The following is a 25,154-nucleotide window of genomic DNA, read 5'->3' as shown; positions in this document are numbered from 1 at the left end:
GTGCCTCACTAGAGAACATGTCTTTCTTTATCACTACCAAAAATTCTGGTTTTCCGATCATTCGTGGAGTCAAGAGAGAATGCAACTGAGTCCACATAGGTTCAACTTAGAAAAACCAGATAGAAGAAATCCAGAGTAAGCCAACATCTTTAGGATGTCTCTGTGTGCCTGCACACGGGTGCTTCAGGATGGTGGTAAAAACTATGTTGTTGAGAAGTTAAGCTTAGTTTGCCATTTGTTCTCTTATTATTAGCTGGATAAAACTCACCTATGTAACTGTTAGGTCTCACAAAATACACTTATTGACAAGATGACATAAACTCCATCTGTTAGGTAGTTCAGTTACCATTAATAATACACCTTTATTATGCAACTCATTATAAAACATGTTGTTATCCTTACATTTTTTAAAAAGACAATTTTGTGTCCAGGTGGAAAAAGAACTCAAATATGGTACATTTGGAAAACCTCATAGAGTTCAAATTGTGAAGTCCCTTCCCTCTAAGGTTTGAGGATTCTGCTTTGTAGTTAAAAATATAATATATAATTGGAAGGCAATGATGAAGAAATTACTTCTACTATATAATACTCTAATAGCCTTTTTAAAAATGACTCACCTACTTATAGGAGTAAAGAAGTAGCTTTCTCATAACCATAAATCTGACTCCTGCTCTAGGTGAATCCCTTAAGAATAAACTAAGTGGTACCTTATGTTACACAGATATGATAGTATAAAAATCTGGGCTGTGATATTTTTCTTAAAACTTGCCCCCAGTTTATGGCCACTTTGCCCTTTGTCTTAGAAGCTCTGGTAGTGCGCTTTTTTTCTACTGTGTTTTCTGTGAAGCTATAATAACCATGATGGATTTTATCCTAGAATATAAACATCAATAATTTGTAGACATTCATAATCTATGAATATAGATTCATATATATCATATATATCTTTTTTTTTTATTTATGATAGTCACAGAGAGAGAGAGAGAGGCAGAGACACAGGCAGAGGGAGAAGCAGGCTCCATGCACCGGGAGCCCGATGCGGGATTGGATCCCGGGTCTCCAGGATCACGCCCTGGGCCAAAGGCAGGCGCCAAACCGCTGTGCCACCTAAGGATCCCTATATCATATGTATCTAAGGATATATGACTATGTCACTAGAGACCCAAGTGTTTGAAATAAAATCATAATATTAAGATTATTTTTCTACAATAACAATAATAAACAATAGCAGCAACCTCAACCAGAAATTGGAATGGAGGAGTGGCAAACAAAGGGATGGTGTTGAACTAGTATTCACAAGTTTACATTAACTGGATAACGTTTCTCTGTGAGCAGAGTTGCTGATGGAAAATGTGCTCCCTCTATGATAATATCTGGTGGTTATGGGTCCTACAGAACTTTTAGCACAAGTGGTCCCTGGGTGGCTTAGTTAGTTGAATGACTAACTCTTAATTTCAGCTCAAGTCATGATCTCACGGTGGTGAGATTGAGCCCCACCAGGGGCTCCATGCTAGGTGTGGAGGCTGCTTGAGATTCTCTCTCTCCTTCTCCTTCTGTCCCTCCTAACCCCCTACCTTCCATCCTACCCTCCCACACATTTCCCTCCCCACCCCCTCGCCTAGTCCCACATGCACATGCTTTCTCCCTCACACACACACAAAAAGAACTTTTAGTATAGGACTTAAACTTATAGAAAACACTAATGCAGAAATGATTAATGGATTAAGGACCAGATGTTGTGGAGATTCATACTTTGACAATATACTTTGTTACAGTGCTCTGGTACTTTACACTAAGAAACTGGATGAATTCCATGTCAACTCCTATCTTTATCCATGGCACCCAAAAAAAGCTAATTATAATGCAAAAAATAAGCTATAGACTAAAAAGAAGAAAATATAACTTATACATACAATTGGATATTTCTGTTTTCTTTCATTGAAGTGCTCTGGAATGGAACTCTTGTGAATAGCAGTTTCTTGGTTCACAGTCCTGCCAACAAACCTCTACGATACACCATTTTACTACATAGATTTCTTTAACAAAGTGAATTAAAATCTTGACATTTTCTGTTTTCTTTATACATAGTTTTTAAAAGGAGAATCAAAAACTAGTTTAAAAAACAACCTTTCATCAGGTGATGAATGGCGTTCTGATGCCTGTCGCCCCACCAAATCTTTACAACTATACTGTATTCATTTAAAGATAGGATAGTATGTTCTCACTATCTCGTCAGTCCCTTTTAAGACATCAGGCTTGCTAAAACATATTTAAAAAATGAATTATTTCAGAAATGTATTATTGTACTTTAGCACACAAAATAGGTAACTCTGTCTTTGTCAATACATTTTCCCAACAGAGGATTACCACCTTAACTGTCACGGTAACTCCTATTGCATGATTTCTGTGGTTTGTGACTTTTATTTGGTGTTGATGCATGCCGGTAATAATGGTACTAATGTAGCACTTGTTTTTGTCTGATACTTAGTTTTATGCTTCCTTATATTATTAAATCATTTGTTTGCTTAGTAGAAAAGACCAAAAACAAAACAAAAAAAAGTTGTTGTTACTTTTCTTAAAGTCTTTGGCCTTATAATAATAGCTTTGTTCTTTAGTGGTTGGGAAATCAAATCCTTTCTGGGGGTGGGGGGAGTCTGGGTGTCTAGAAATATAGGTAATATTAGTAAGCTAACTCATCCCAAGGAGATGAATGTGGGACACAGCAGCAGTTTTGCATTATCTTATAAAATCAACTCAAAAGCGTCTTCAGTGTTATATTACCTAAATGTATTGATATTTTTGCATATAAGTAGGTCACTTTTATAATTGTATAACATGTAAATTTGTCCTTGTTGCAAATTAATTTTGGAGGATGTTTGACTATGACAGAAATAAGAGAAATATATAGCATACTTATTATTTAAAGCATAAATTGTAATACAGATACTTACCACTTTTTTAAAAATTGTCTTTTCTTGATTTAGGGTCCCCCTGGACCACCTGGACCTCAAGGACTACAAGGGCCAAAGGTTATTCTTCATTTTGCTTGTTTCCATTTACCTTGTACGGTATAGGGAATCCCAACTTAAATATCTGTATCTTTGAAAAATCATTCTTAAAAACTGCTGGAGAAGAGATCAGCAATATTGCTGATCTAAGAATAGATCAGCTCCAGAGAGCTAAGAATAGACATTGAGGTCCGGGATAAAGGAAGAGGGATCAGAAAAAAAGGAAAATTAGGAAAGAAGGGAGAGAAATAAGAATAGCATTCAATTTAGAGGGAGGATACTGAGAAACACAGAATATTGAAAGAGGGAAAAACAAGTTTTATAGAAATTATAATTATTATAGATATTTTATATAAATAATAATTATATAATATGTGTTATATATTTATATATTGACATATATTCATATATACACTAACTGTAGTGTATGAAAAAAGGAAAATATTTGTATAGAGGATTGAAGGAAAATTTACTCTAACACTAAAAAAGATTTTTCCCTTCAATTCATTTATAATAAAAAGAACAGGAGAAGCTTTAGCATGATGTTATTGCCGATGACAATTTGAGGAATCATTTTTGAGTCATTTTTTATAGCACATCCTATTCTATTTATTCAGACATTCTGCCATTTAAATATTATCTAATGAAACATACCGACTATGAAGAGCAGAAACCTGGAATTACTTGATTATATCTCAAATTTATCAGTGGTGTTAGCTTTATCCATCCAAAGTCAAACTTAGTTCGTTAACCACATTTGAGCAATTAACACATAGCCAGTGTCTCTAGCTTTTCAGAACTGAGCTATGTGTGTTGAAATATGATTTTCATCATTGGAATTCTGTAGGAGATTCAAGTAGTTTTGAAATCCATCTTTTGTTGATGCCTTTTAAGGCAGTTTATTTGCTTAGTCTGTCACACACACACACATACACACACACACACACACACTCACGCTAGCTTCTGTACCCTTCTCTTTCAAGATACTTAAAAACAGAAAGCTAGCACATAGAAAGTTATTTTTCTACTATAAAAAGGAATATAAAGTAAAATGTTGCTGAAGGCCTTACCAATAGAAGATATATTTAGAATATAGAGCCTAATTTCAAACAGATTTCATGTAAAACATTAATGTAATGTTTGGGATTTTCTAACTTTCTATTTTTCTATCACATTCTGGTCCCTAAGAGATGAAAAACAAATATGCTCCAGTTAATTTTTTTCCTGGTAAGCAAGTGAGCCTGGATCCCTAATCTCCAATATCTTGGTGAGCTGGCCTAGACAACCAAGAAGAAAATCTGCAGATTTCTTTTTCCTCTGTGTAGAATCTATTAGGATCTAAGTTCCTTGCTCTTCTTCTCACTTGACTAAGTCTCCAGAACCAAAATTGGCCCCAGTGCTAAGCACACCTCAAAAGCTTCTAGGACTTTACTCTTCTTTAAAGCCCAAGGGATTTACAGAATTCCAAAGGGTACCCATCCTTTGTCCTGAAGAGGTAAGAAGAAGCACCTAGCCATGAAGGGTATATGTAGGGTTAAAACCTATACCCACCTCTTTGTTTTATAATCCAATTGCTATTCATTTTAACTAGTTCTTCAGTAAGTCATATTTGAGCCTCCACTCCATGATACAGACTGATATCTAACAGAGATACCTGGATATAGAAAGGGGTTTCAATAATGAGCTTACAGATTAGAACAGGAGATAGCCAAGTAAAGACACAATTATTAATAAATAGAGTAAGTACTTTGATGAAAAGTATGTGCTATGAATGTGCATCTGGGAAGAATTCTCGGTCTTGGGAATCAAGGATGACTTTGAGCTGAAACTAAAGATAAAAGGAAGCTGGCCAAATGAATGTCATACGAGGGCTGTGGGATGGGGTTAGTCAGACTCCCTTACTCACCCCTGCCAGCCTTCCCACTGTATTATCACTCTGCCCCCACCCCACACACCACACAATGATCCTATGATTGAGATCTTGGGCTGGCTAGTATAGTCTTTCATGCTTTCTGTGATCTCTCCTTGAGAAGGCTGGGATCACTGAGGTGAGATGTGCCTATGACCAAGAGTCAGCAAATGTAGCCTGAGTCAGATATAGAACCCATTTGCAGTGGGGACACACAGCCTCAAACTGACTAGGAACCTATTCAATCAGTGTTTCTCTTTCCTTTATTGACCAAGGATTGTTTGACTTCTTACACATCAAGTAACTCTTTGCAAACTACATTTGATGAGTGAAAGATAAAATCATACTTCAAGAGTTATGTTTTCTTTTAAACACTTATAGGTCACATTTTGAAGGTAAAAGCTTAGCAAAACAATCATTTTTGGGCCCAGAGTGTTGAAAAGTATTCAGACTGAATGAGATGAGGGCTTAGCCAGGTGCATCCAACCTCAGCAGACTTGTTTGTGGCAAAGAAACTTTTCTGCTACCACAGAGAGCAGAAAATCAAGAGTAAGGAAAGGCTTTTTCTTTCTTTCTTTTTTTTTTTCTTTCTTTTTTATTTGTTTGTCAGGCTTTCTTTAACCATTGGATAGTTCAAATTTCATGCTGTGGCCAATAGCTCTTAAATTTTTACTGGGGAAAGGATCTCTAACCATTTCAATATCGTTGTTTATACAAGCCTTTCTAGAAAAATACAGTCCTCAAACAAGCCTTTCTAGAAAAATACAGTCAAGTCAGCTACCTTGAAAGTCTGTCTGTGAGGCAGGACACTCACACTCAGGAGAGTTGATTTTACAAAATTTCCACAGTGTGGGAATCAGGGATATTTATAATTGGATCTACAAAATAATATCTTGTGTTTCAAAGAATTTGTCTGTTCAGTACCTTTCCAAATGAAAAGTGACTAGACGTTTGTTGTTTGAATAAATATCTAGCATGTTGCTTACATTTGTTTTTAATATCTTCAGTTAAGAAAAAAAATACATTTGGGGTTTGTCAAGTTTTCTAATAAATCATAATGTGAATAGTAGTAAACTTTAGTTCATCGCTATCATAATACAATTGATCCAAAAGTAATTTTATGGGTTATGTGGATTAAGATATCTGATTGATTCTTTCTGGAAATAGCACATTCACAGTCATGAATCTGTATCCACTGCTCAAATAGTACCAGTTAAAATATTGTAAACTTGTAGGGCTTTGCATTCTGTTCTTAAGTCAACTGTCATGTTTTTGCTTTTTTCTCAAGTTGGAAAATAAAGAGAAATACAGATTTTTTTAAGGAGAAAAAAATTAAGTAAGGCATATAGGTTGTTGTTGTAGGATATGGTCAGCCACCAAATGATATTTATCAGTTTTCTTTCACCAGTTTTTCCATTAGCCTATACCTCACTTGGGGCAAAAATAAAAACTTGGATCTTAGCTACATATAAGTATTGTTGTATATAATCTTCAAAAATGTTATTTCACTTAGTTTTGATATGTGTATGATGTAACAAACCCTTCTTGGATTATGATGCATTTGCTGAAAATCAAATTGCACTGTCATCAACTAACATGACTTTTATTTACCAATGATAAATGGAGGCAAACCATCACTTTTTACCTTAACAGGGAGAGCCAGGATCTCCAGGAATCCCAGGAGTTGATGGAGAGCAGGTAATTTTCAAAGATACATATTGTCATTTAAAGCATCATAATTAATCACCACTTTTAATATAGATTTAGAGCCAAAATGACAGGAGTGTTGATATATAATATCCTCTCTCTTTTTTTACCATCTGTTGTAGAGACTACATTAACTCTAAAAAGCAACTGATTTTAAATTAGACATTAGTTTTTGGTTTTTGTTTTTTTTAAAGGGGGGGCAGCCCCGGTGGCGCAGCAGTTTACCGCCGCCTGCAGCCTGGGGTGTGATCCTGGAGACCCAGGATCAAGTCCCATGTCAGGCTCCCTGCATGGGGCCTGCTTCTCCCTCTGCCTCTCTCTCCTCCCCCCCACCCCGTGGGTCTCTATGAATAAATAAATAAAATCTTAAAAAAAAAAGTTAGACATTAGTTTTCTTTGCAGAAACATACAAGCAATATGACATTTTAGTTTTGTCCCATTACTCCTTATCAATCTACACAATTTGTGACACCTCAGCAAATTTTTATTAGACTTACAAGATTATTACCAATTTAGTAAGAATAAGCTAAGTTTTGTCAGTGAATACAAATAATTCAAGATTAAAATCAGTTGACCAAAGTTTCCACAAAATTATATATTATTACATATGTAATTTTTGAAAAGATTTTTTTCCCACATAAAGATTACACCTAAGTTTTAAGATCATTAGGAAATACAGAAACAAGTGAGGCATCTGTATCTTCACAGAATATGGCAGTATCTACAAGGGTTTCCCTTAAAAAAGAGGTTGGCAAACTTTCTATAAAGCACCAAATAGTAAATGTTTTAGGCTTTGCAGGTCACATACAATCTTTGTGACTTTTTTTTTTTTATCTGAACATCTATTAAAAAATTTTTTCAGTTCTCAGCCTACGCAAAAATAATCCCTGGGATGGTTTTGGTCTATAAGATGTGGTTTACCTCTGGCCAAAACAGAATCTAAGACCATGTAGATACTATTTGGAATTCAGAGTCAAATCACAATGATTAGCTTCAAGATATTTGCTGTAGATATAGGCTTCCATTATTTACTCAAGAAATGGCTAAAATAAAAAAAAATGGCTAAAATCAAGAAGATCATAAGAAATCAAGAGGATCATTGAGACAGCAAAATATGCTCCTCAGGAGATAGTATTAGATAATAAAATTAAGAGAAGAGTTATTTTAATATCATAATTGTATGTTGAAATCATAATATGTTACATCAAATAAATGTGATAATTAAAAAAGAAAGAAACTATAGCTGTTTTGCTATTATTAATCAGAGAATATTAGAATTTAAAAATCTGGTTGTATTGGGGTGCCTGGGTAGCATAGCCGGTTAAGCATCCAACTCTTGGTTTCGGCTCAGGCCATGGTCTCAGAGTCGTGGGATAGAGTGCTGCGTTGGGCATGATGCTCGGTGGGGAGTCTGCTTGGGATTCCCTCTCCCTCCCCCTTTGCCCCTCTTGCTTGTATTCTCACTTTCTCTCTCTAAAAATAAGTAAATAAATCTTTTTAGAAATTCTGATTGTATTACCTTTCTGAATGTTCATCATTAAAAATAATTAATTTGACATGCATAATGACATACTACATAGTCCCTACATATACAATAGCTGGATTTTTTCCTATAGGCTTTACAAGGTCTTCGTCTGCTACTAAGTCCAATAGTAGAGATTGGGTATCCTGCTGCTCTTCAACACTAGATTCCTAAAACCACCCAGGGGCTGATTAACCAGTAAGAGCCATCTACCCATTGAGGCACCTACCTACCTACTACCCACGCACCTAGCGAGTGATTCTGAACTAAGTGCTATAGGTATAAGTAAAGAAGAGAAAGGTTCCTGTCCTTAAGTAGTTTGTAGTATGGAAAAGATGAACAAGTTTGTACAACCAGGGGATTCCTTACTATCAGAACTATGATTATCTCTGCTCAAGAATGGGCCATCCGGTTGTATGATAGTGAAACCGCTTGGATGAAAATGCTTAACACTATAAATTAACTTCAGTATTATTATTATTATTATTATTATTATTATAAAATTCAGATTTGTTAGCATTCAAAATATACATGTATCTATTTCCTCACCATTAGAGCATAAAAATAACATCATAGATCACCTCATAGGGATGTCGTGAGAATAAAATAACACTGTGGAAAAATTGAAGTATTTCTGAGCTTAACTGACACTGGTGCCTAATGACTCAGTAACTAATGATTGGTGTCCATATTATTTACCTTTCTATATATTGAACTATTGAAACTGATGGTGACTGGAACTTCCGGCTGGTTTTAAGAGTGGTGAGGGTGTATCGTGAATAGAGATGGGAGGAATTTATTTGAACTTTTGTTTAAGTAACATTTCCAGGTTCAGAATGTATATTGTACTGCTGAGAATTCAATTACTTAAACTGTTTTCAGGACCAGTGGTTTCAAATTAGCTGCCAGGTAAAAATACAGAATCTGGAGAAATTATGTTAACACTTAAGTTCATGATTTTCATACCTAAGTGACCTAAGCAATAGAATTTAACCACTTTTATTACATGAGAAATAGTATTGATTCGATGTAGAAGGTTTCTATAATAAATAACTCTACCTAATAGTGAAAATCAGAATCATCTCAGCATAGGATCATCCACTGCAAAATTGATCTGTAATTCTGTTTTCCCTAAAATGTTACTATCAAAGGTCAGTATGATTTTTACATGCAAACCATATCATTTGTAGGGACTTAAAGGCTCAAAAGGAGATATGGGGGACCCAGGCATGCCAGGTGAAAAAGGAGGAATCGGACTTCCTGGATTACCGGTATGTGTATACTTTTAGGTTGTGTTCATATTAAGATAAATTAAATAATCAGAAAAGAGTTACATGATTAGCAGCAGTCTCATCTAGTGATTCATTTAATATTTTTATTTTTAAATATTTGAAGTATTGTTGGCTAATCTTTCCAAGTGGGCCACTAACTAAAACAAGTTTTAAAGCATCTAACCAAATGAATTCTAAAATAAACCTTCATGTTTTCCTGAATTATTCCCATCAGCAGATAGTAAAATAAATATGGTTGATCGCTTTAATTTGGTATGCATAAGATGATGGTAACTGGTCATCTTTAAATAAACCATAATAAAAAAAATTAACAAACTACAAAATATACAATTTAAAAACAAGTTACTTTTGAAAGTACTCTCTTTGTGTGTATAGAATGGAGTTTTAATGGTTTTACCCCATAATTTTTACTGAGAATTTGGAAGGGAAAATATTAAAATAATGTGGAAAACTTCACTGCCCTAGATCTGTTTTAAAACAAAGAAGTGTATTTAAAAAAATGTCAATGAAAACTAAGTTAAAAGACTGACCTTTGCTATTAAAGTAAGCACCACCATAAAAAATATAACATTTATAATCTGACATGTTTAACAATGTGTAAGTTTAACCAATCAAGCCTAACCTAGTTTTTATTTACTTTATATTTTATTTCACATATCACCCATAATCCTAGAGATTTAGAGAAGCTTGCTGTTTGAGACTAAAATGCAAGGGGATAAATCCTTCTTTTGTATATCATGTGCATAATATTATAAAAATTTCAAAAGAATGTTGGGTTTGGGGATAAAATTCAATTGTTTCTTACATTTTGGAAACAACTTTACCAGCTCAATTCTTACTGGTTATTTGTAGGGTGCCAATGGAATGAAAGGAGAAAAAGGAGACTCCGGGTTGCCAGGTCCTCAGGGTCCTTCTGTAAGTCCATGATGGCTGAACTTCCATGGTTCCTAAAGAACTCTGAAGCAGGCCTATTATTTACCCAGTTCAACCTGTGCCAGATGGCTTATCAACAGTAGAAAGACTGTGAACCTCTTAGTGTGTCAAACTGTAGAGGAAATGTCTGTCAGCCTTGTACAATGAGAGAGAGAGTATCTCAGAGGTCTGAGGTAAGCAGTTTTTTAGGGGACTCCCTTATCCTAAGGAGAAAAATCAGTGGTTTTCCCATAAAACTTTTGGGTAGAGCTTTGTGAATACAAAACATACCTTTTTTTTTCTCCCAAACCCTGTTTCTACTAGGTGAAATAATTTGAGAGTTTAATAGTGATTGTGCTATTATAGCATTTCTTGGTAATCATTTGCTCTCTTTTCTTTTAATGTACTTTAAATTTATTCTGGCTTTTGTAAAAACAACTGTATTTTTAAGTTCTTTTTTTTTTTTTAATTCTCATAAAGGAATTTCTTAATGTAAAGGACCAAATGCATCACTTCTTTTAGTATCCTTCTGCCTCTACAGCTATTAATGGCCTTAGCAGAACCCCAGCACAAGATTCAAGCCAAACCGCCTTATCTAAATGAAGTAACCAAATCCATGTTTATGTTTTGGACATACAGATCATAGGCCCACCAGGCCCACCAGGCCCCCATGGCCCACCAGGCCCCATGGTAAGCCTTTCTTCTCTACAACATGTAATCATTTATTTACAAGCATGCTACTAGAAAAAACATGTACACATCCCTCAAAATAGCCAGTTTGTATTTTGTGCTACTCTCTGTGGAATGGACAGAAAATACGAGGTGCTTTGAGATATACTGACTTTATATTGTCTTTCATTCCCTCAAACACATCTCTTGAAAAGAGATAGAGTAGTCTTGTGATAGGAGAGTTGAAGATAGATTTGACAATCTATAGTATGAACATCAAAAAATCATTTTAACCAAACACTGTTTAGGCCATTAATAGCATAACAAAATTAATAATTGTAGCCATTAATGAAGGTATCTAACCAACTTTGAGATCCTTTAATGAGATGTTTAATAGGAACATTTATAAAATAAGATGATAAGAATTGAAGCTCACTTCCACAGATGACATATATAGTGTTGCTTCCTTTTCTTTTCACCTTTACAGTACTCTGGTGGACCCAGTATACACCACAAGTATCCCTTAGTGACCAATAGAGTCAATGGGCATACCCTCACAAAACTCATTTCTGGTGAGGAAGGCAGCCATTAAACCAGTGTAATTCTCAAAATGTCCACCTAATAGCACTAGTGTTAAGGCTAGAGCTTAGAAGGTGGAGTGCCTCAAAAGCCTTTGAAGCACAGACAAGTCAGGCAGCCTCTAAGGTCTCATTTATCTCTAAGGTGTCTAAATAAACCTCATGTCTTCAGTCACGCAGATTAAAAAAACTGTGAGTCACTCTTTCCTCCTATTGTGTTCTAAAAAAGAGCTTCACTAGAATGATCTAAGCCACAAAGCAGAGCTCTAGACCCAATCATCTATTTCTTATGAACTGCCATTTCTATTTCATTTCATGAAACAGTTATAATTAACCTTATTTTCTTAAAACTAAACAGTTCATTAAGAATTAAGCAAATGGTGGGACGCCTGGGTGGGTCAGTGGTTGGGTGCCTGCTTTCGGTCCAGGGCATAATCCTGGAGTCCCAGGATCAAGTAACATGTCGGGCTCCCTGCACGGAGCCTGCTTCTCTCTGCCTATGTCTCTGCCTCTCTCTCTCTCTCTCTCTCTCTCTCTCTCTCGCTCTGTGTGTGTGTCTCTCATGAATAAATAAATAAAATCTTCAAAAAAAAAAAAGAATTAAGCAAATGGCATACTTTGGGCTTTTTAATACACCCTCCACTTTAAGTTAAAAGATTAAATTTTAAAATGCTATATCCTGTTCATATGAAATTAATTTGTTAAAGGGATCTTTTATTACTAAAATAAGACTATTTGATAAAGTAACAGCCATTTCCTGAAAATCTTTACCCACCACTTATCTAAAGAGAAAATATTATTCCAATGTAGATACATGTAACAAATATCTGTATATTGCTTGATAAATAACTTTTTTGTACTGTTGTATGATTTTGCTGTTAGGTATTTAAATACTCCTTTCTCCAAAGAGTTCATTTAAATCACCTGAAAAAAGTTTAAAGCAATCCACAGTAAACTTTAGGTAATTTAGTTTGGCTAATTAGTCTCTTTAGTTAGATTTTCCACAAAATACAGGAGAAAAGCCTTATTCATGTATACATTATAACTTCTTTCCATTGATAAACAACTGTTATGAGAGCCTTGAAGAATTCATTGTTGTAAGAACAAATGCATTCTAACCAATAATGCTTAGTGTTCCTGTATTAGAATCCTTTCCTTAGTTATAAATTAATTTAATTAATTAAATTGCAACAGCATTCCAAACTTGACCGTCCTTTCCTCATTTCCTTCTTTAGATTCCTCTTGGGTCTAGAGGACTTAATAATGCAAAAGGTTTCCTCTTCATTAGTACTTAAAGTCTGGGACTTTTATCTGGCAAATTTCTGTGTTTTAAGACTTCTATTCCATTTAACCTTATAACGTGTTTCACATATTCCACCTAGATTTTATAAAAATATGGATCTGAGAAATAGGAGTAGTGTGGGTTCACAGTACTTTTAACATTTTTTCTCTTATATAACCCTGGCAGATTTCTCCCTCCTTCTCACAGGAATTTAGCAGAAAGAATTGCTGTTAATGAATTTCCAATTACAGAACAAACCAAGAGCTCGAAGGAACTTTCACTAGGTATTAACAGCCACTGGCCTGCCTGTAGCTATAGCTCAAACAGGAAAATTCTTGTTTCACATCTCTTCGATTACTCTCTATAATAATCACTTCTTCTAGGTAATAGTGAATCAATTCTTAATTAAAATCTGTGTTTTTCATTTTCAGGGACCCCATGGACTTCCTGGACCAAAGGTAATCCAAAAAAAATCCCTTGATTATTTGATTTCTGTTTCCTTGTTAATCATGGAGAAGCATAACGGAAGCATGTCTGTCCTGTCTTATTTATCTGTCAAGTAATGTTGATAATCTTTAAGCCTTTAAGTATCCAGATGTTTAAATCTCACAACACAGAATGACTTACAACAAATTTAAGTGATATCACCTGGAGATGAATTATTCCTCATTTTGCCTTTTCCATGACACTATGTAAGTTTTTTAAGCTACTAATCATAATATACTCAAAATCAACCATTTAGAAGTCAATCTGATGAGATTCTCAGTTCAGACTAGTCCAGATGCTCTTTTTTACTATGTATCGTTAGTTGCAGATTTAGATGTTACTGATACTCCTTGTTTGTCATATAGCAGTACTGCATCTAAATGCTTTAAAATGCTTTAACTACCCAATATCTTAATTTTGTACTCCCCCCCCACCCCAGAATGAGGTAGGGTGTATCAGGTGTGCTATAGGGAAGAGAAGATTACATCACTTACGTGTATTCTATATTCTGGATTAACAAGAGAACAATAGAGAATATCTCTCCTTGTCAGAATTAGTGCAGCTTATATTGTAAAGATGGTTTGTACCTATTCTTTGCTTTTGTGTAGACCAAGAGGACATTTTGGAGGATTAAAATGAGCCCTGAAAGAAAGGCTCCTTCTTCCAGGGAGCATATGTAATGAGTACCTATGTTCTAATCTCAGCTTTGTTACTGACAGGCTGTGTCACCTTGGGCAGACTATTTACCCACTCTGATGCTTTGCTTACTCAACTAGACAACTTACCTCCTATGGTTGTGATAATTTAATGAGGTATATTTATAAGCTACTTAGCAAAATATCTGCTGCAGTTGTCGAAAAACACCCAGTAAATGTCAGTTGTTATCTTGTGATTTGATGCTTTGTCATGAATTTAAGAATTCAAGAGAAAAATGCATGAGAGAAGGTTCAAGCACTCTTGAAAGCTCCTCAGTAGTGAGTTGGTGCATTTAAATGGTGAGGGATAGGGGAACACATAAATGCAAGAGCTAGAAATCAGAAACCTTAGAGGCAGCCCACCCTCTCCTGTAGGGGCTCCCCCTGCCCACCCAGCTTTAGGAGTACAGAAACCTAAGTTTCATTTTTGGGGTCAGGCAGGTGACTCACCCAAGAATGGGAAGAGTTTATGCCTTTTTATTCTTAGAACACCCTATCTCCTGGTAAGGCCAGTGAATGACAGTGTCTCAGAAGTATGGACTATAGTTTGGAGTAAGGGCATTTTTCTGGCATCAGAATAGAGAGCCCATCTATCAGCTTTGTGGTCTTGGTAGTTATTTAACCTCTCTGGGTTACTTATCTAACCTCTTTTCCCACTCCTTACTAAATGGGTAGTTCCTACTCTAGGCTTCTCCTTAGATTTCAAGGCACCACTTAAATCACAGATTTCAGAAAATTCTAAAGTTGAAAAGATCTCAATAGATTACCTGTGCTCATTCCTTGATTGTATAGATGATAAGCTACAGGCCTATGAAATTTAGATTATTTGCTCTGAGTTCCATTGCTAATTAAATGACTGATCTGGGACTAGAACTTAGGTCCAGGGTTGAAATTTGGTCTTTTTGCCATTACATTCAATTGTTTATAAATTCACCTTCTCAGTTAATGTCCATTCATGTTAGTGTATGATTCCTTACCACAGAATTTCACGGCCTACCAAGGCAGCTCTGCCTATAAATCATCTCAAGACCTCTAGCCAAAAGTCCACACACATGCAAAGGCATTATTCTCAAGTTGAGACCAGACCAGTTAATTAAAGCTGACTACTGAGCCTTGGCCTTAACTTCACATTGACTTTAGCCCTGTTGACATTCCCAGGATCACACTTTACCAACCACAGCACATTTGGACTTCCTATAGAGGCAGCACTACAAACATCCTATCTTCAGAATCCCCATAACCCCCTAGGTCGTGCCAGTGTGTTCATTATTTTGTGACCCCTTTGGAAGTTCAAACGCTAAGTGGGGCCCTGAACTCTATGTTTAACAAACATCACACTGACTTTCATTAATCAGATAAATGGGGAAAATACTGCCCAGGTTAATAATCCCTCCTGCCATGTAAGCACATGCTCTCCCCACTCTCACTTCTAACCAGTGAGACTCTATAGGGGATTTGAGACTGCATCTTCCTTTCACAAATCTTTCCAGATTTTTGTGATGAAATTAATGCGTTTACTTAAAAATTGAAAAGTGAACAGGGAGCAGGTCAGAACTCTTTATTTCTAACATGCTGCTGCTGATAGAAAATAGAACTCTTTACTTCTAACATGGTACTGCTTATTCTTAGATTTTTTAAGGATCAGGGTCAAGAGAATTTATTACTTACCATGACTTCTGTAATGTCACTTGAGGTTAAATTCCAGCCTTCTTTATTCTGACATTGGACAGACGGACAGTTAGTAAAACTACATTTAAGCACTGTGGTCTTCATATTCTCTTTTGCAATTAGTTGTCTATTCTGTGGATTAATCCATGTAGGGATCTGACTTGGCAACGTCAGTAAATGTGGACTCACTAAATGGCACTACTTCAAACATCAGCTGCTACATTTTTAGCTCATTCCCCAGGGCAAAATGCTTAAAGGCTTAAGATATCTGTATATAACACTGTCCTGCATATTCCAGTTTTTCATTCCAGCAGAGTGGGTTTTTCGTACTGAAACTCCTTCAGCATCCTCCACTCTGTCTTTGATTTGCTTGGCGAGAACAAGGTAGAATAACACCATTTTCTCTGAGGTAGAACTGAAAAACTGGAACTCAAGCATATGCATTTCAATTGTAAAGAGTACACTTTCTCGGGAGTTTTGCTTCCTAGAATGTTATTTGTCAATTTCAGGTTATTAATTTTTAGAAATGTCTGAAATGAATTTTGAACGGATGCAAGACAAGTCTAGCCTGACTCTGCTGTTACCTAGAACTGGAATCTGCAACCATTTCAGAGACTGGCTCTCTTCTCTCACAGTTGAAACACCCATGATAGCAACCAAAATTGGCATTTGCTTTTGCATTTAGGGTGAACCAGGGTTAAATGGTGTTAAAGGATTGAAGGGTGAACCAGGTCAAAAGGGTGACAGAGGACCCCTTGGTCTTCCAGTAAGTAAAGAAAACTTTCCATTTCAGTGCAAATCTCAGACTTTCCTTTTTTACCCTAAGTAACAACTCTGGTTTGCTCAGTGACTATCTTACATTTGAGACTTCTGTAATTGGAAAACATATTAGAGCAGAGATCAGCCCAGTGTTGTTTGATGCCTGCTCTTGTGTCAGAGGAAGACCCCATGACAAATGATGCTCTAAACGTCCTGTCATTCAATTACATACATGCCAACCTTCTTCTTCAAAGGCTGATGATTCTTCTCCCATCGCCCTGCCCTTTAAAAAAGCATTATGCTGATTATGTCATAGTTTCTCCCATACGTTTTCATAATTTAGCGCAGTTCAAAATCCTCCCTTAATTTTATTTTTCTCCTTTGATACCAAAAATTGTGGCCCTCTGTTGGGTGGCAGGTATGCAATTGGCCATTGCTGATGGCGTGAGGTCAGTGCTGTGGCTCCTTACATTAATCAATCATTTCATGGTCTAAATGTTTTGTGTTATTTGTTTTGAAAATGCCCTGGTTCTTTGGGCAACAGTGGACAGTATAGAAGTATTCTGAAGTTGTTTCAAGATTTTTTTGGAGATTTTTATTTTTAATGAAAAGGGAATTTTCATATTCCATGCACTTTATGCCTATCTTCTTTCCACAATAAAGAGATTTTTAAAAATCATTGTTAAATATGAGGTTTTAGTTTCAAGGTTTTAACATGCTGACTATTCAGTGAATGCAGATAAAAGTAAACATTATAGATTACATTTTTAAAATAAGACACAGAATTGGTAGAAACTAGTTTATACACATATTTTAACATATTAAAAAATGTTGGTACTCTAAGCTCTAAAGTATTCTACTTGATAGCAGTGGAGGCTCAAGAGGAAAGTTTGTTAGTGGAAGCAGTGGTAGAGGTCGTCATGTACGATCCTTTACACAATAAAAATTCTTTTGGGAACATCCTGAATATATATGAACATGAAATGTTCATATACATTTCAAAAATTAAATGAGACATTAAAGGACCAACTTAGACTTAGCAGTTATCTGGAGACATCTGAGAGAATATTTTTATCTGGAGAAAGCAGATTTTGTTTGATACCTAACACAAGATTTCAATAAAAATCCAAAGTTTGTATGTAAAAAAAAAAAAAAAAAAGCCAGTGCCTTACATAGGTCAGGCACATACTAAGTTTACTGTTCATTCATTTTTTGAATGAATGATACAAGCTTTGTGTTAGAGGATAGGTTAAATCACACCAATTAGAACAATGGACTATAGGCACAAAACCTCTATAACATATGCGGGTCATTAATTCACATTCATGTAAATATAATGTTACACTATCAGTACAAAATTTTACCATTTCCCTATTTGTTTTTAAATATCATAATATTGGTGACTGAATAGAGTATCAAAAGGCAAAAAGAAAGCTCAGATTTCTGTTTTATTAAACCTTCAATCTGATTTCTTTAAAGTTTGCCTTAATTTCAAATTTTTGGGCTAGTGATAACTTCTATGCAATATCTACATATGGTAGCATTAAACAACAACACAGATTTTTAAAAATTTTAATCATAACTAAAAGATGCATTTTACAATTATAGTCTGACTCATAATAGAACTATACAGAAGAAATTGTAAAATAAAAAACTAAAAATACCAAGTATATATGGTATAGCATTATTGGTAGAGTTTGCAGCTGGAATAGATTTTTTTCTTCCATTTTTTATTATTACCTATATCTGAAGCATAAAATTGGAACATAATCCTGCAACCTTGCCAAGAGAATTTATAGGGCTAGTGTATCATCTTTCTTAATACTACTTGATTTAATCAATATCTTTAAAGGACTATAAATCAGTATTTGAGTTTTGAGATACAAAAGCCATATTCAAAGAAGTAATTGTGCTTATTCTTGAAACAAGCATTGAAAATGTCATATTTTAATTATACATTGTACATAGCTTAGAGTTCGAGGTAAAAAACAAAAACAAAAACAAAACAAAAAACCATGCATTGCCTGAGAACAACGTTATATTTTTAAAGCATCTCCCCTTCAGACTCTGATGCAATGATCTTTTGAAGTGAACTGAGGAACAATTTTGTTTGGGACAGTTATTTTTTGTTTGGACTCATGAAATTTTTCCTGCTTTTTCCTATTCGTAGAAGTCCCTCTAGTGGTAACTAATGTGAACACAGTAAGAAAACCCAGAAAATAATGAGTACTGTTCATGTAAAATCCACAGAGCCATTTTGGCATGTTGAAATTCTGCGTTTTTTATTCATAAGTGCTGTTTTAACAAGAAAAAACAGAGCCTTTTTCTTCTCCTCTAAAATGCTAACTTTGATTGATTATTATAATGAGCCCTTAGACTATTGGCCATTATTTATTTCAAAATCTAAAGAAATATATTGTCAATAGTACAGTCTTTCAAAAATGTATATCATATGGAAATTAGTGGTCTGTGAATGTTACCAGTAACTACTTTAAAGCCCACTTTATAAACCTCGTTAACTTGATTTCCAAATAAGAATTTGTCGAATGGAAATGTCATTAAAATGCCATCATCTGTGGGGTGTTTATTGTCATGTGTTTTGTTTTTTTTTTTTAACTAACAATGTGTAGCAATGTGATATTCATCCCAGAACCCTGTAACTGTGTATTATGTTGTTTGAAGCGTTACATTTGTTCATCAGTACCTCATACTAATCTCTGTTCTTGTCCTTCGTGTTATACCCACCAACCCTGCTACCAACCAAATCACACAGGGAGCGTCTGGCTTAGATGGAAAGCCAGGATCCCGGGTGAGTCAGTACCTCATCTTGCTCCATGTTCTGTGGCTATGAATTTGTGCTTCAAGACAGACTCTTTCGCTCCATGTACTTCCATCAAGTGATGAGGGGTTCGTAAGACTGGAGTGAAAGGAGAGAGTGTACAGAGATGTGGTACAAAAGGGAAAGTAGGCAGACCAGAGGTTGCAGTGCTGATTGACTCACAGCCTCAACTGCAGGACATCCTTTGGAAGCCCGAGTTCCAGTCTGGAGAATTTAGTAGGTGGCAAGAATGACCAGTCTAATTAGCCTCTCTGCCTTAGGACTCCAGACAGATTTCTCCATCACTAACGGACATTTCCTGTAGTTCCATGAGCAAGTAACTTCTTCCTTGAAACTAACTTTCAAATCTCTGTTCATCAAAATGACCTGTCTGTCTTCTGTCATTTTGTCTCTTTTCTTTGGTTCTTAACAGCTCCATTTATTAAATTTTCAGCCACAGATAATCAGTCTTTAGAAGTTTTCTGAAGATGAACTTTGAGTTCAGCCAATACGAAAAAGATCAGATGAGATGATGAGAATTCACCAACATCGGAATGAGTTGAAGCCCTAAATGATTTCATATTGCAAAGCTCTGATAGAAGAAAAACGAATAGTAGAACATAAATAGGAATACTATTTTAAAAACGTGTGCTAGAATAGTTCCTATGTTGGCAAATATTAGAATAAATTATTTACAAATAAGCATAGTCTTCCTGAAAAGAAGCAAATTACTTGAAGTCCTTGTTACATGTTAAAGAATCAAAAAGAAATTCCAAGCTCTTCAATTCTAACTAAAAACCTGCTTCAGGCAGTCATTATTTTCACTGGACCCAGTGTTCCCATATCCATTCACTCTGAGACAGAAATCCTAATCCTGAAGCAGGAGGGCAATGATGCCATTAAATCAGCCAGCTGCCGGGTCTGTGAGAATAATTCCCTTCCTCTAAGCCTCCTGCTGCTCCCTACAGAGCCAGAGAAAGTTTGAACAGTTCAACACTGTTCTCATTTATTTCCTACTTTTTTCCACTTGTACAACTGTTCAAGCCTCTTAAACAGTTAAAATCAAGGCTTCATGGCCCAAGAGCATGGGGATGACAGTGGGTGGAGAATGGACTTGAAGAAGTGATATGAAGCAGGACGTCTGGGTGGCTCCATGGTTGAGCGTCTGCCTTTGGCTCAGGGCATGATCCTGGGATCCTGGGATTGAATTCCGTATCAGGCTCCCTACAGGGAGCCTGCTTCTCCCTCTGCCTATATCTCTGCTTCTCTCTGTGCATCTCTCATGAATAAATATATAAAATCTTAAAAAAAAAAGGAAGTGATATGAAGGAAAAAACACTCCATTTCCCTCCTTAAGATTACAAAGGCAAAGTGAAGATGTTCCATGAAGTCAGAGAGGAAGTATGTAATTAAATATGACTTCCAATTTCACGTGTGTACCCTTCATTGAAATGTGCAGTTATGTAATTCATCCTTCTTGCATGAGTTTCTTAAAAAATGCTGGCCTGAAAGAATCAAGTATAAAGCACTTTGAAAGGAGACAAGTCATCTTGCTGACTTTCTAAGGCATCATTCACCCAGGAAAAGTCAAGGATAAATTATAACTGCTTTTCTTATGACCCTTGGGATATGTCTCATATTATCTTATTTTTATCTTTTTTTAGGGTACAGATGGCCCTATGGGACCCCCTGGCCCTGCAGGTCCCAAAGGAGAAAGAGTAAGTTGCTTCTGAGGTTCTTAAGCTATGACCTAAAGAAAACACGGTGTGGCTTTTCTGTTTTATTTGAACTGAACTATTCATTTCCCAGAAGAAATAAAGGTCCATCTAAAATATTAAATGAAAATATACCATCTTAAGTCCTAATCAGAGCACTCGGGCTGAGAGGACAACAGAGTATTAAAATAGAATGTGATTGCCTTAATAAAAAATCAGGCATACATATACATAGCTAAAATAAATAGCTCAGACCAGTCCTTCCTAACCCATAAGGAAGATATTTTCATTTGGCCTTAATCCAGAAAGTTGAAGTCAAATAGGGCTAAAATACCCAGGACTACATATTCTGGTTGATAATCTTTTATATAAAGCTACTGTATTCATTCAGAGTAAGTTATAACTTTTTTTAAAGGAAATTATAAAACTTAAGTATTCTTCTCCACACAGTTACACATGCTTCTTATTTATTTATTTATTTATTTATTTATTTATTTATTTATTTTTAGCAAAAGAATAGGCTGTCTTTCTTTAACCATAAGGAAATAATTTCAGTGAACTATGGAACAAAAACCTTTCACTAACCTCCCTATTGCTAGGCCCTGTTTCCATATCCTTGGGAAAAAAAAAAAGATCTTCAGAGCAGAAGATAAATATCTGACACAAAAAAATGTATTGCAGCCTCAGCAGCTAGTCATCTGTCTGGAACCTTTCTTCCTTCTTTCTCTGTTTTTCTCCCATTTTTTCTTTTCTTCACTTTGGGAAACTTGGAAGTTTTCTTGTGTCTGAGTGGAATTGTGTCATCAATTTCCCGACCATCCAGGAGAGGCTGTAAAGAAAGTATCCGAATAGTAAGGGCTTCAAAATGTTGCGATGATTCGTTATGCAAGCTATGGTCTTTTAAAACTAGATAAAGTGTCTTCAGTCTGGGGTAATTTGCTTGAAAATAAGGGCACAGAGTTATTTCTTTGGCACCTACCCCAATTCCATAATTCTGTGTTCTAGAAAATGAATTCGTTCATTCAGTAAACATTTATTACATTTTATAATCTATAAAACAAAGTATACTCCTAGTGTGAAATGGAAGCACTTTCCTCCCATTTGTTTAGTCAATTTTGCTAATATGCTGCAGTGAATTGAATAATGCCATTATAATTGATTTGTCATCCTACAACCTTTTATTAATACACTATAGATAGTTACTCCATACTGTAAAAGTAGCAGCTATTTTCTCTGACCTAGCAGCATTTACAATCTAATGGCAGAGGAAATAAATATCAGCAAGAACTAACCAGATAATGAGGCCAAAGTGAATACAAATCATACAGACTGTATGTACAATGATGAGGAAGTCCGGCTTTATCCAAGAATGCTTCTAGAAGGAGGTGAGTCCTAAAGGAAGAAATCATCTGAATCTGCAATTGTCTTATTTCTAAAATCAAGCTGACTTATGAAGATCATCTTAATTAAAAACATTTAAAAGCTAAGAGCCACATGCTGCTGATGCATTCAAGCATTGTATCAAGAAATCCAGCACACGTACTAAAAATGGAGCAGCAAATCTCAAGTAGTCTTTTGGCAGAATGCCCTTGGGGCTCAAGAGGGTTTACCATTCGGTAAATCAGCTGCTACTTCCGATAGCTCCAGAGTGTCACAAGAGTATCAGGTCTCGGCGCTGGGGCAGAATTAACCAGAAGAACAAATGAAATCGCTAAGAATTTTTGAAGACATAGTTTAAGTCAAATGGTGTGCAGTGTAAAGTGTTACACTTGTATTTACTCAGCACGTTAACTATCTTGACTGGATCATATGTCAGTACTCTCCAAGTGTCCCTCACCCAAAGTGCTAAACTGGAGTGTGATTCTCAAAGTTAATTGACGGAGGTGCCATTTGGACTCTCCTAGGAAAGTTTCCAGTTTTAAAGAGGGAGGAATCAGGAATCCTTTCTAGAAGAATTCCTCAGTGTAAACATACAAATTAAAGAGCCTGAAAGAAATGAGACTGGCCTAAAAGACACCAGGTGTTCTACTGGCAGTGTCATTCAGAAATTATCAAATATATGAGTGACAGTGTGAGCCCTTAAAGGACCTGATGATCCCTGCCTTGAGCTGATTTCTTCCTGTGGCCGTGTAACTGCTGAGGAACTCTGTGAAGGGTGTTAAGTTTGAGAGGTTCAAAAGTTTTTCAGCAATTATTTAATCCAGAAGAAGAATTCAAATCCCTTTTTCATTGCATATTTCATATTCAAATCAAAAGTTTTCAAGTGGGGACCATTAGGATGCATTTGGCTCTAAGTGACAGATACCAACTCAGAATGGCTTAAACAATAGAGAAAAACTCACTACTTTATATAACAAAATATTCAAAGGAGGTACTTTTGGCTCTGCCTCTGTGCCCTTTCCACATGCTGGCTTGGTCTTCTGATCACAGGCAAGCTGGTTCCTACAAACCCCCTCTCCCGTGAGAGAACAAACATCTCCTTCCGTGTCTCTGCCTTAGCAGTAAGCAAACCTTCCCCCTCATTTCCCTTCAGACTTCCTCCAATACCTTACCAGCCAGAATTGGGGCATAGGCCCGTTTCTGAAGCAGCCGCTGGCAAGTGAAATGAAATTGTCATTAAAGTAATTATTTGGGGTGAGCAATTCTATATGAGCAGTTCCACAGACAAATGTTTTAGTGACAGCTTAATTCAAACAAACCATGGTATATTCATTTTAAAAGCACAATAAAGCAGAGAGTACTCAGAGGAGGGAAGAGGGAATAGGTATATCAAAAATATCTGGAGATTTTTCAAACCAGACCTACTCCAGATTGCATGAACTTTCTTTTTAAACACGATAGCCAAACTGTGGAAGGAGCCTCGGTGTCCAACGAAAGATGAATGGATAAAGAAGATGTGGTTTATGTATACACTGGAATATTACTCAGCCATTAGAAATGACAAATACCCACCATTTGCTTCAACGTGGATGGAACTGGAGGGTATTATGCTGAGTGAAGTAAGTCAGTCGGAGAAGGACAAACATTATATGTTCTCATTCATTTGGGGAATATAAATAATAGTGAAAGGGAATATAAGGGAAAATGTTCTCATTCATTTGGGGAATATAAATAATAGTGAAATGGAATATAAGGGAAGGGAGAAGAAATGTGTGGGCAATATCAGAAAGGGAGACAGAACGTAAAGACTGCTAACTCTGGGAAACGAACTAGGGGTGGTGGAAGGGGAGGAGGGTGGGGGGTGGGGGTGAATGGGTGACGGGCACTGGGGGTTATTCTGTATGTTAGTAAATTGAACACCAATAAAAAATAAATTAAAAAAATAAATAAATAAATAAATAAATAATTAATTAAACCCTTACCTCCCACTTTACTACCCATTTCTCCTGACTGCAAACACATATATGCCACCACTACCACCATTTTAAAGAAAATCATAAATTGGGGCATCTGGTGGCTGGACGGGAGGAGCACCTGGCTCTTGGTTTCAGCTCAGGTCACAATATTTGGGTCATGAGACGGAGCCCCTCAGCAGGCTCTGTGCCCAGTTGGAGTCTGTTTGAGATTCTTTCCCTTTTCCTGTCCTTCCATGCACTCTTTCTCTCTTAAATAAATAAATAAATAAATATTTAAAATATCATAAATCACACTGCCAGATCAAATGGAAAGAAATTTAATTTGAACTGGCTGCCAAACCCTTTTCATTTAAAACAAGACCTCTGATGGTGTATTATTAACAAGAGCTACTATTTATGGAACATATTATTTGGTGACATATCATTTCATGTTTTATAATCACATTTAATCTTCAGAAAAATTCTTGCAGAATAGGTATTATTGTTCTTATTTAACAGCCAATGAAACTCAGGCAGAGAAAGGTTAAGAAAGTTACCAGCCAGTAAGTGCCAGACTGGAATTCAAATTTAATGTTTTGTTTCAAAGCCTGGCCACCTTCCTGAATGGGATTGCTGATCTTTCAGCAATAAACATAAAGTAATGATGACTAGAAGTTCAACAAGCTTTTATCATATTTATTTTTGTAATCTCCCTAAACAATATGTGCCTCTAGGTGACAGTGCTAATTAATTAGTTCCACCAACCCCTAAGTTTAGAAAGAATGGGCATTAAGGAGGG

General features: G+C 35.9%; 1 protein-coding gene across 1 annotated transcript in view; it reads left to right on the top strand.

The window, feature by feature from the left end:
- COL25A1 (collagen type XXV alpha 1 chain) overlaps window positions 1–25,154 on the top strand; it is a 446,874-nt gene that overhangs the window by 408,275 nt on the left and 13,445 nt on the right. The window contains exons 23-32 of the mRNA XM_077882265.1: window positions 2,360–2,383; window positions 2,985–3,029; window positions 6,571–6,615; window positions 9,337–9,417; window positions 10,291–10,353; window positions 10,990–11,040; window positions 13,311–13,337; window positions 16,414–16,494; window positions 19,261–19,296; window positions 20,970–21,023. Of these exons, the coding sequence (XP_077738391.1) occupies window positions 2,360–2,383; window positions 2,985–3,029; window positions 6,571–6,615; window positions 9,337–9,417; window positions 10,291–10,353; window positions 10,990–11,040; window positions 13,311–13,337; window positions 16,414–16,494; window positions 19,261–19,296; window positions 20,970–21,023 (507 nt within the window). The remainder of the gene's footprint in view (window positions 1–2,359; window positions 2,384–2,984; window positions 3,030–6,570; window positions 6,616–9,336; window positions 9,418–10,290; window positions 10,354–10,989; window positions 11,041–13,310; window positions 13,338–16,413; window positions 16,495–19,260; window positions 19,297–20,969; window positions 21,024–25,154) is intronic.

This window comes from Canis aureus, chromosome 33, assembly GCF_053574225.1.
Source record: "Canis aureus isolate CA01 chromosome 33, VMU_Caureus_v.1.0, whole genome shotgun sequence".
Classification (NCBI taxonomy): Eukaryota; Metazoa; Chordata; class Mammalia; order Carnivora; family Canidae; genus Canis; species Canis aureus.
The sequence above is the reverse complement of the archived record's forward strand: the minus strand, read 5'-3'. Positions and strand labels throughout refer to the sequence as shown.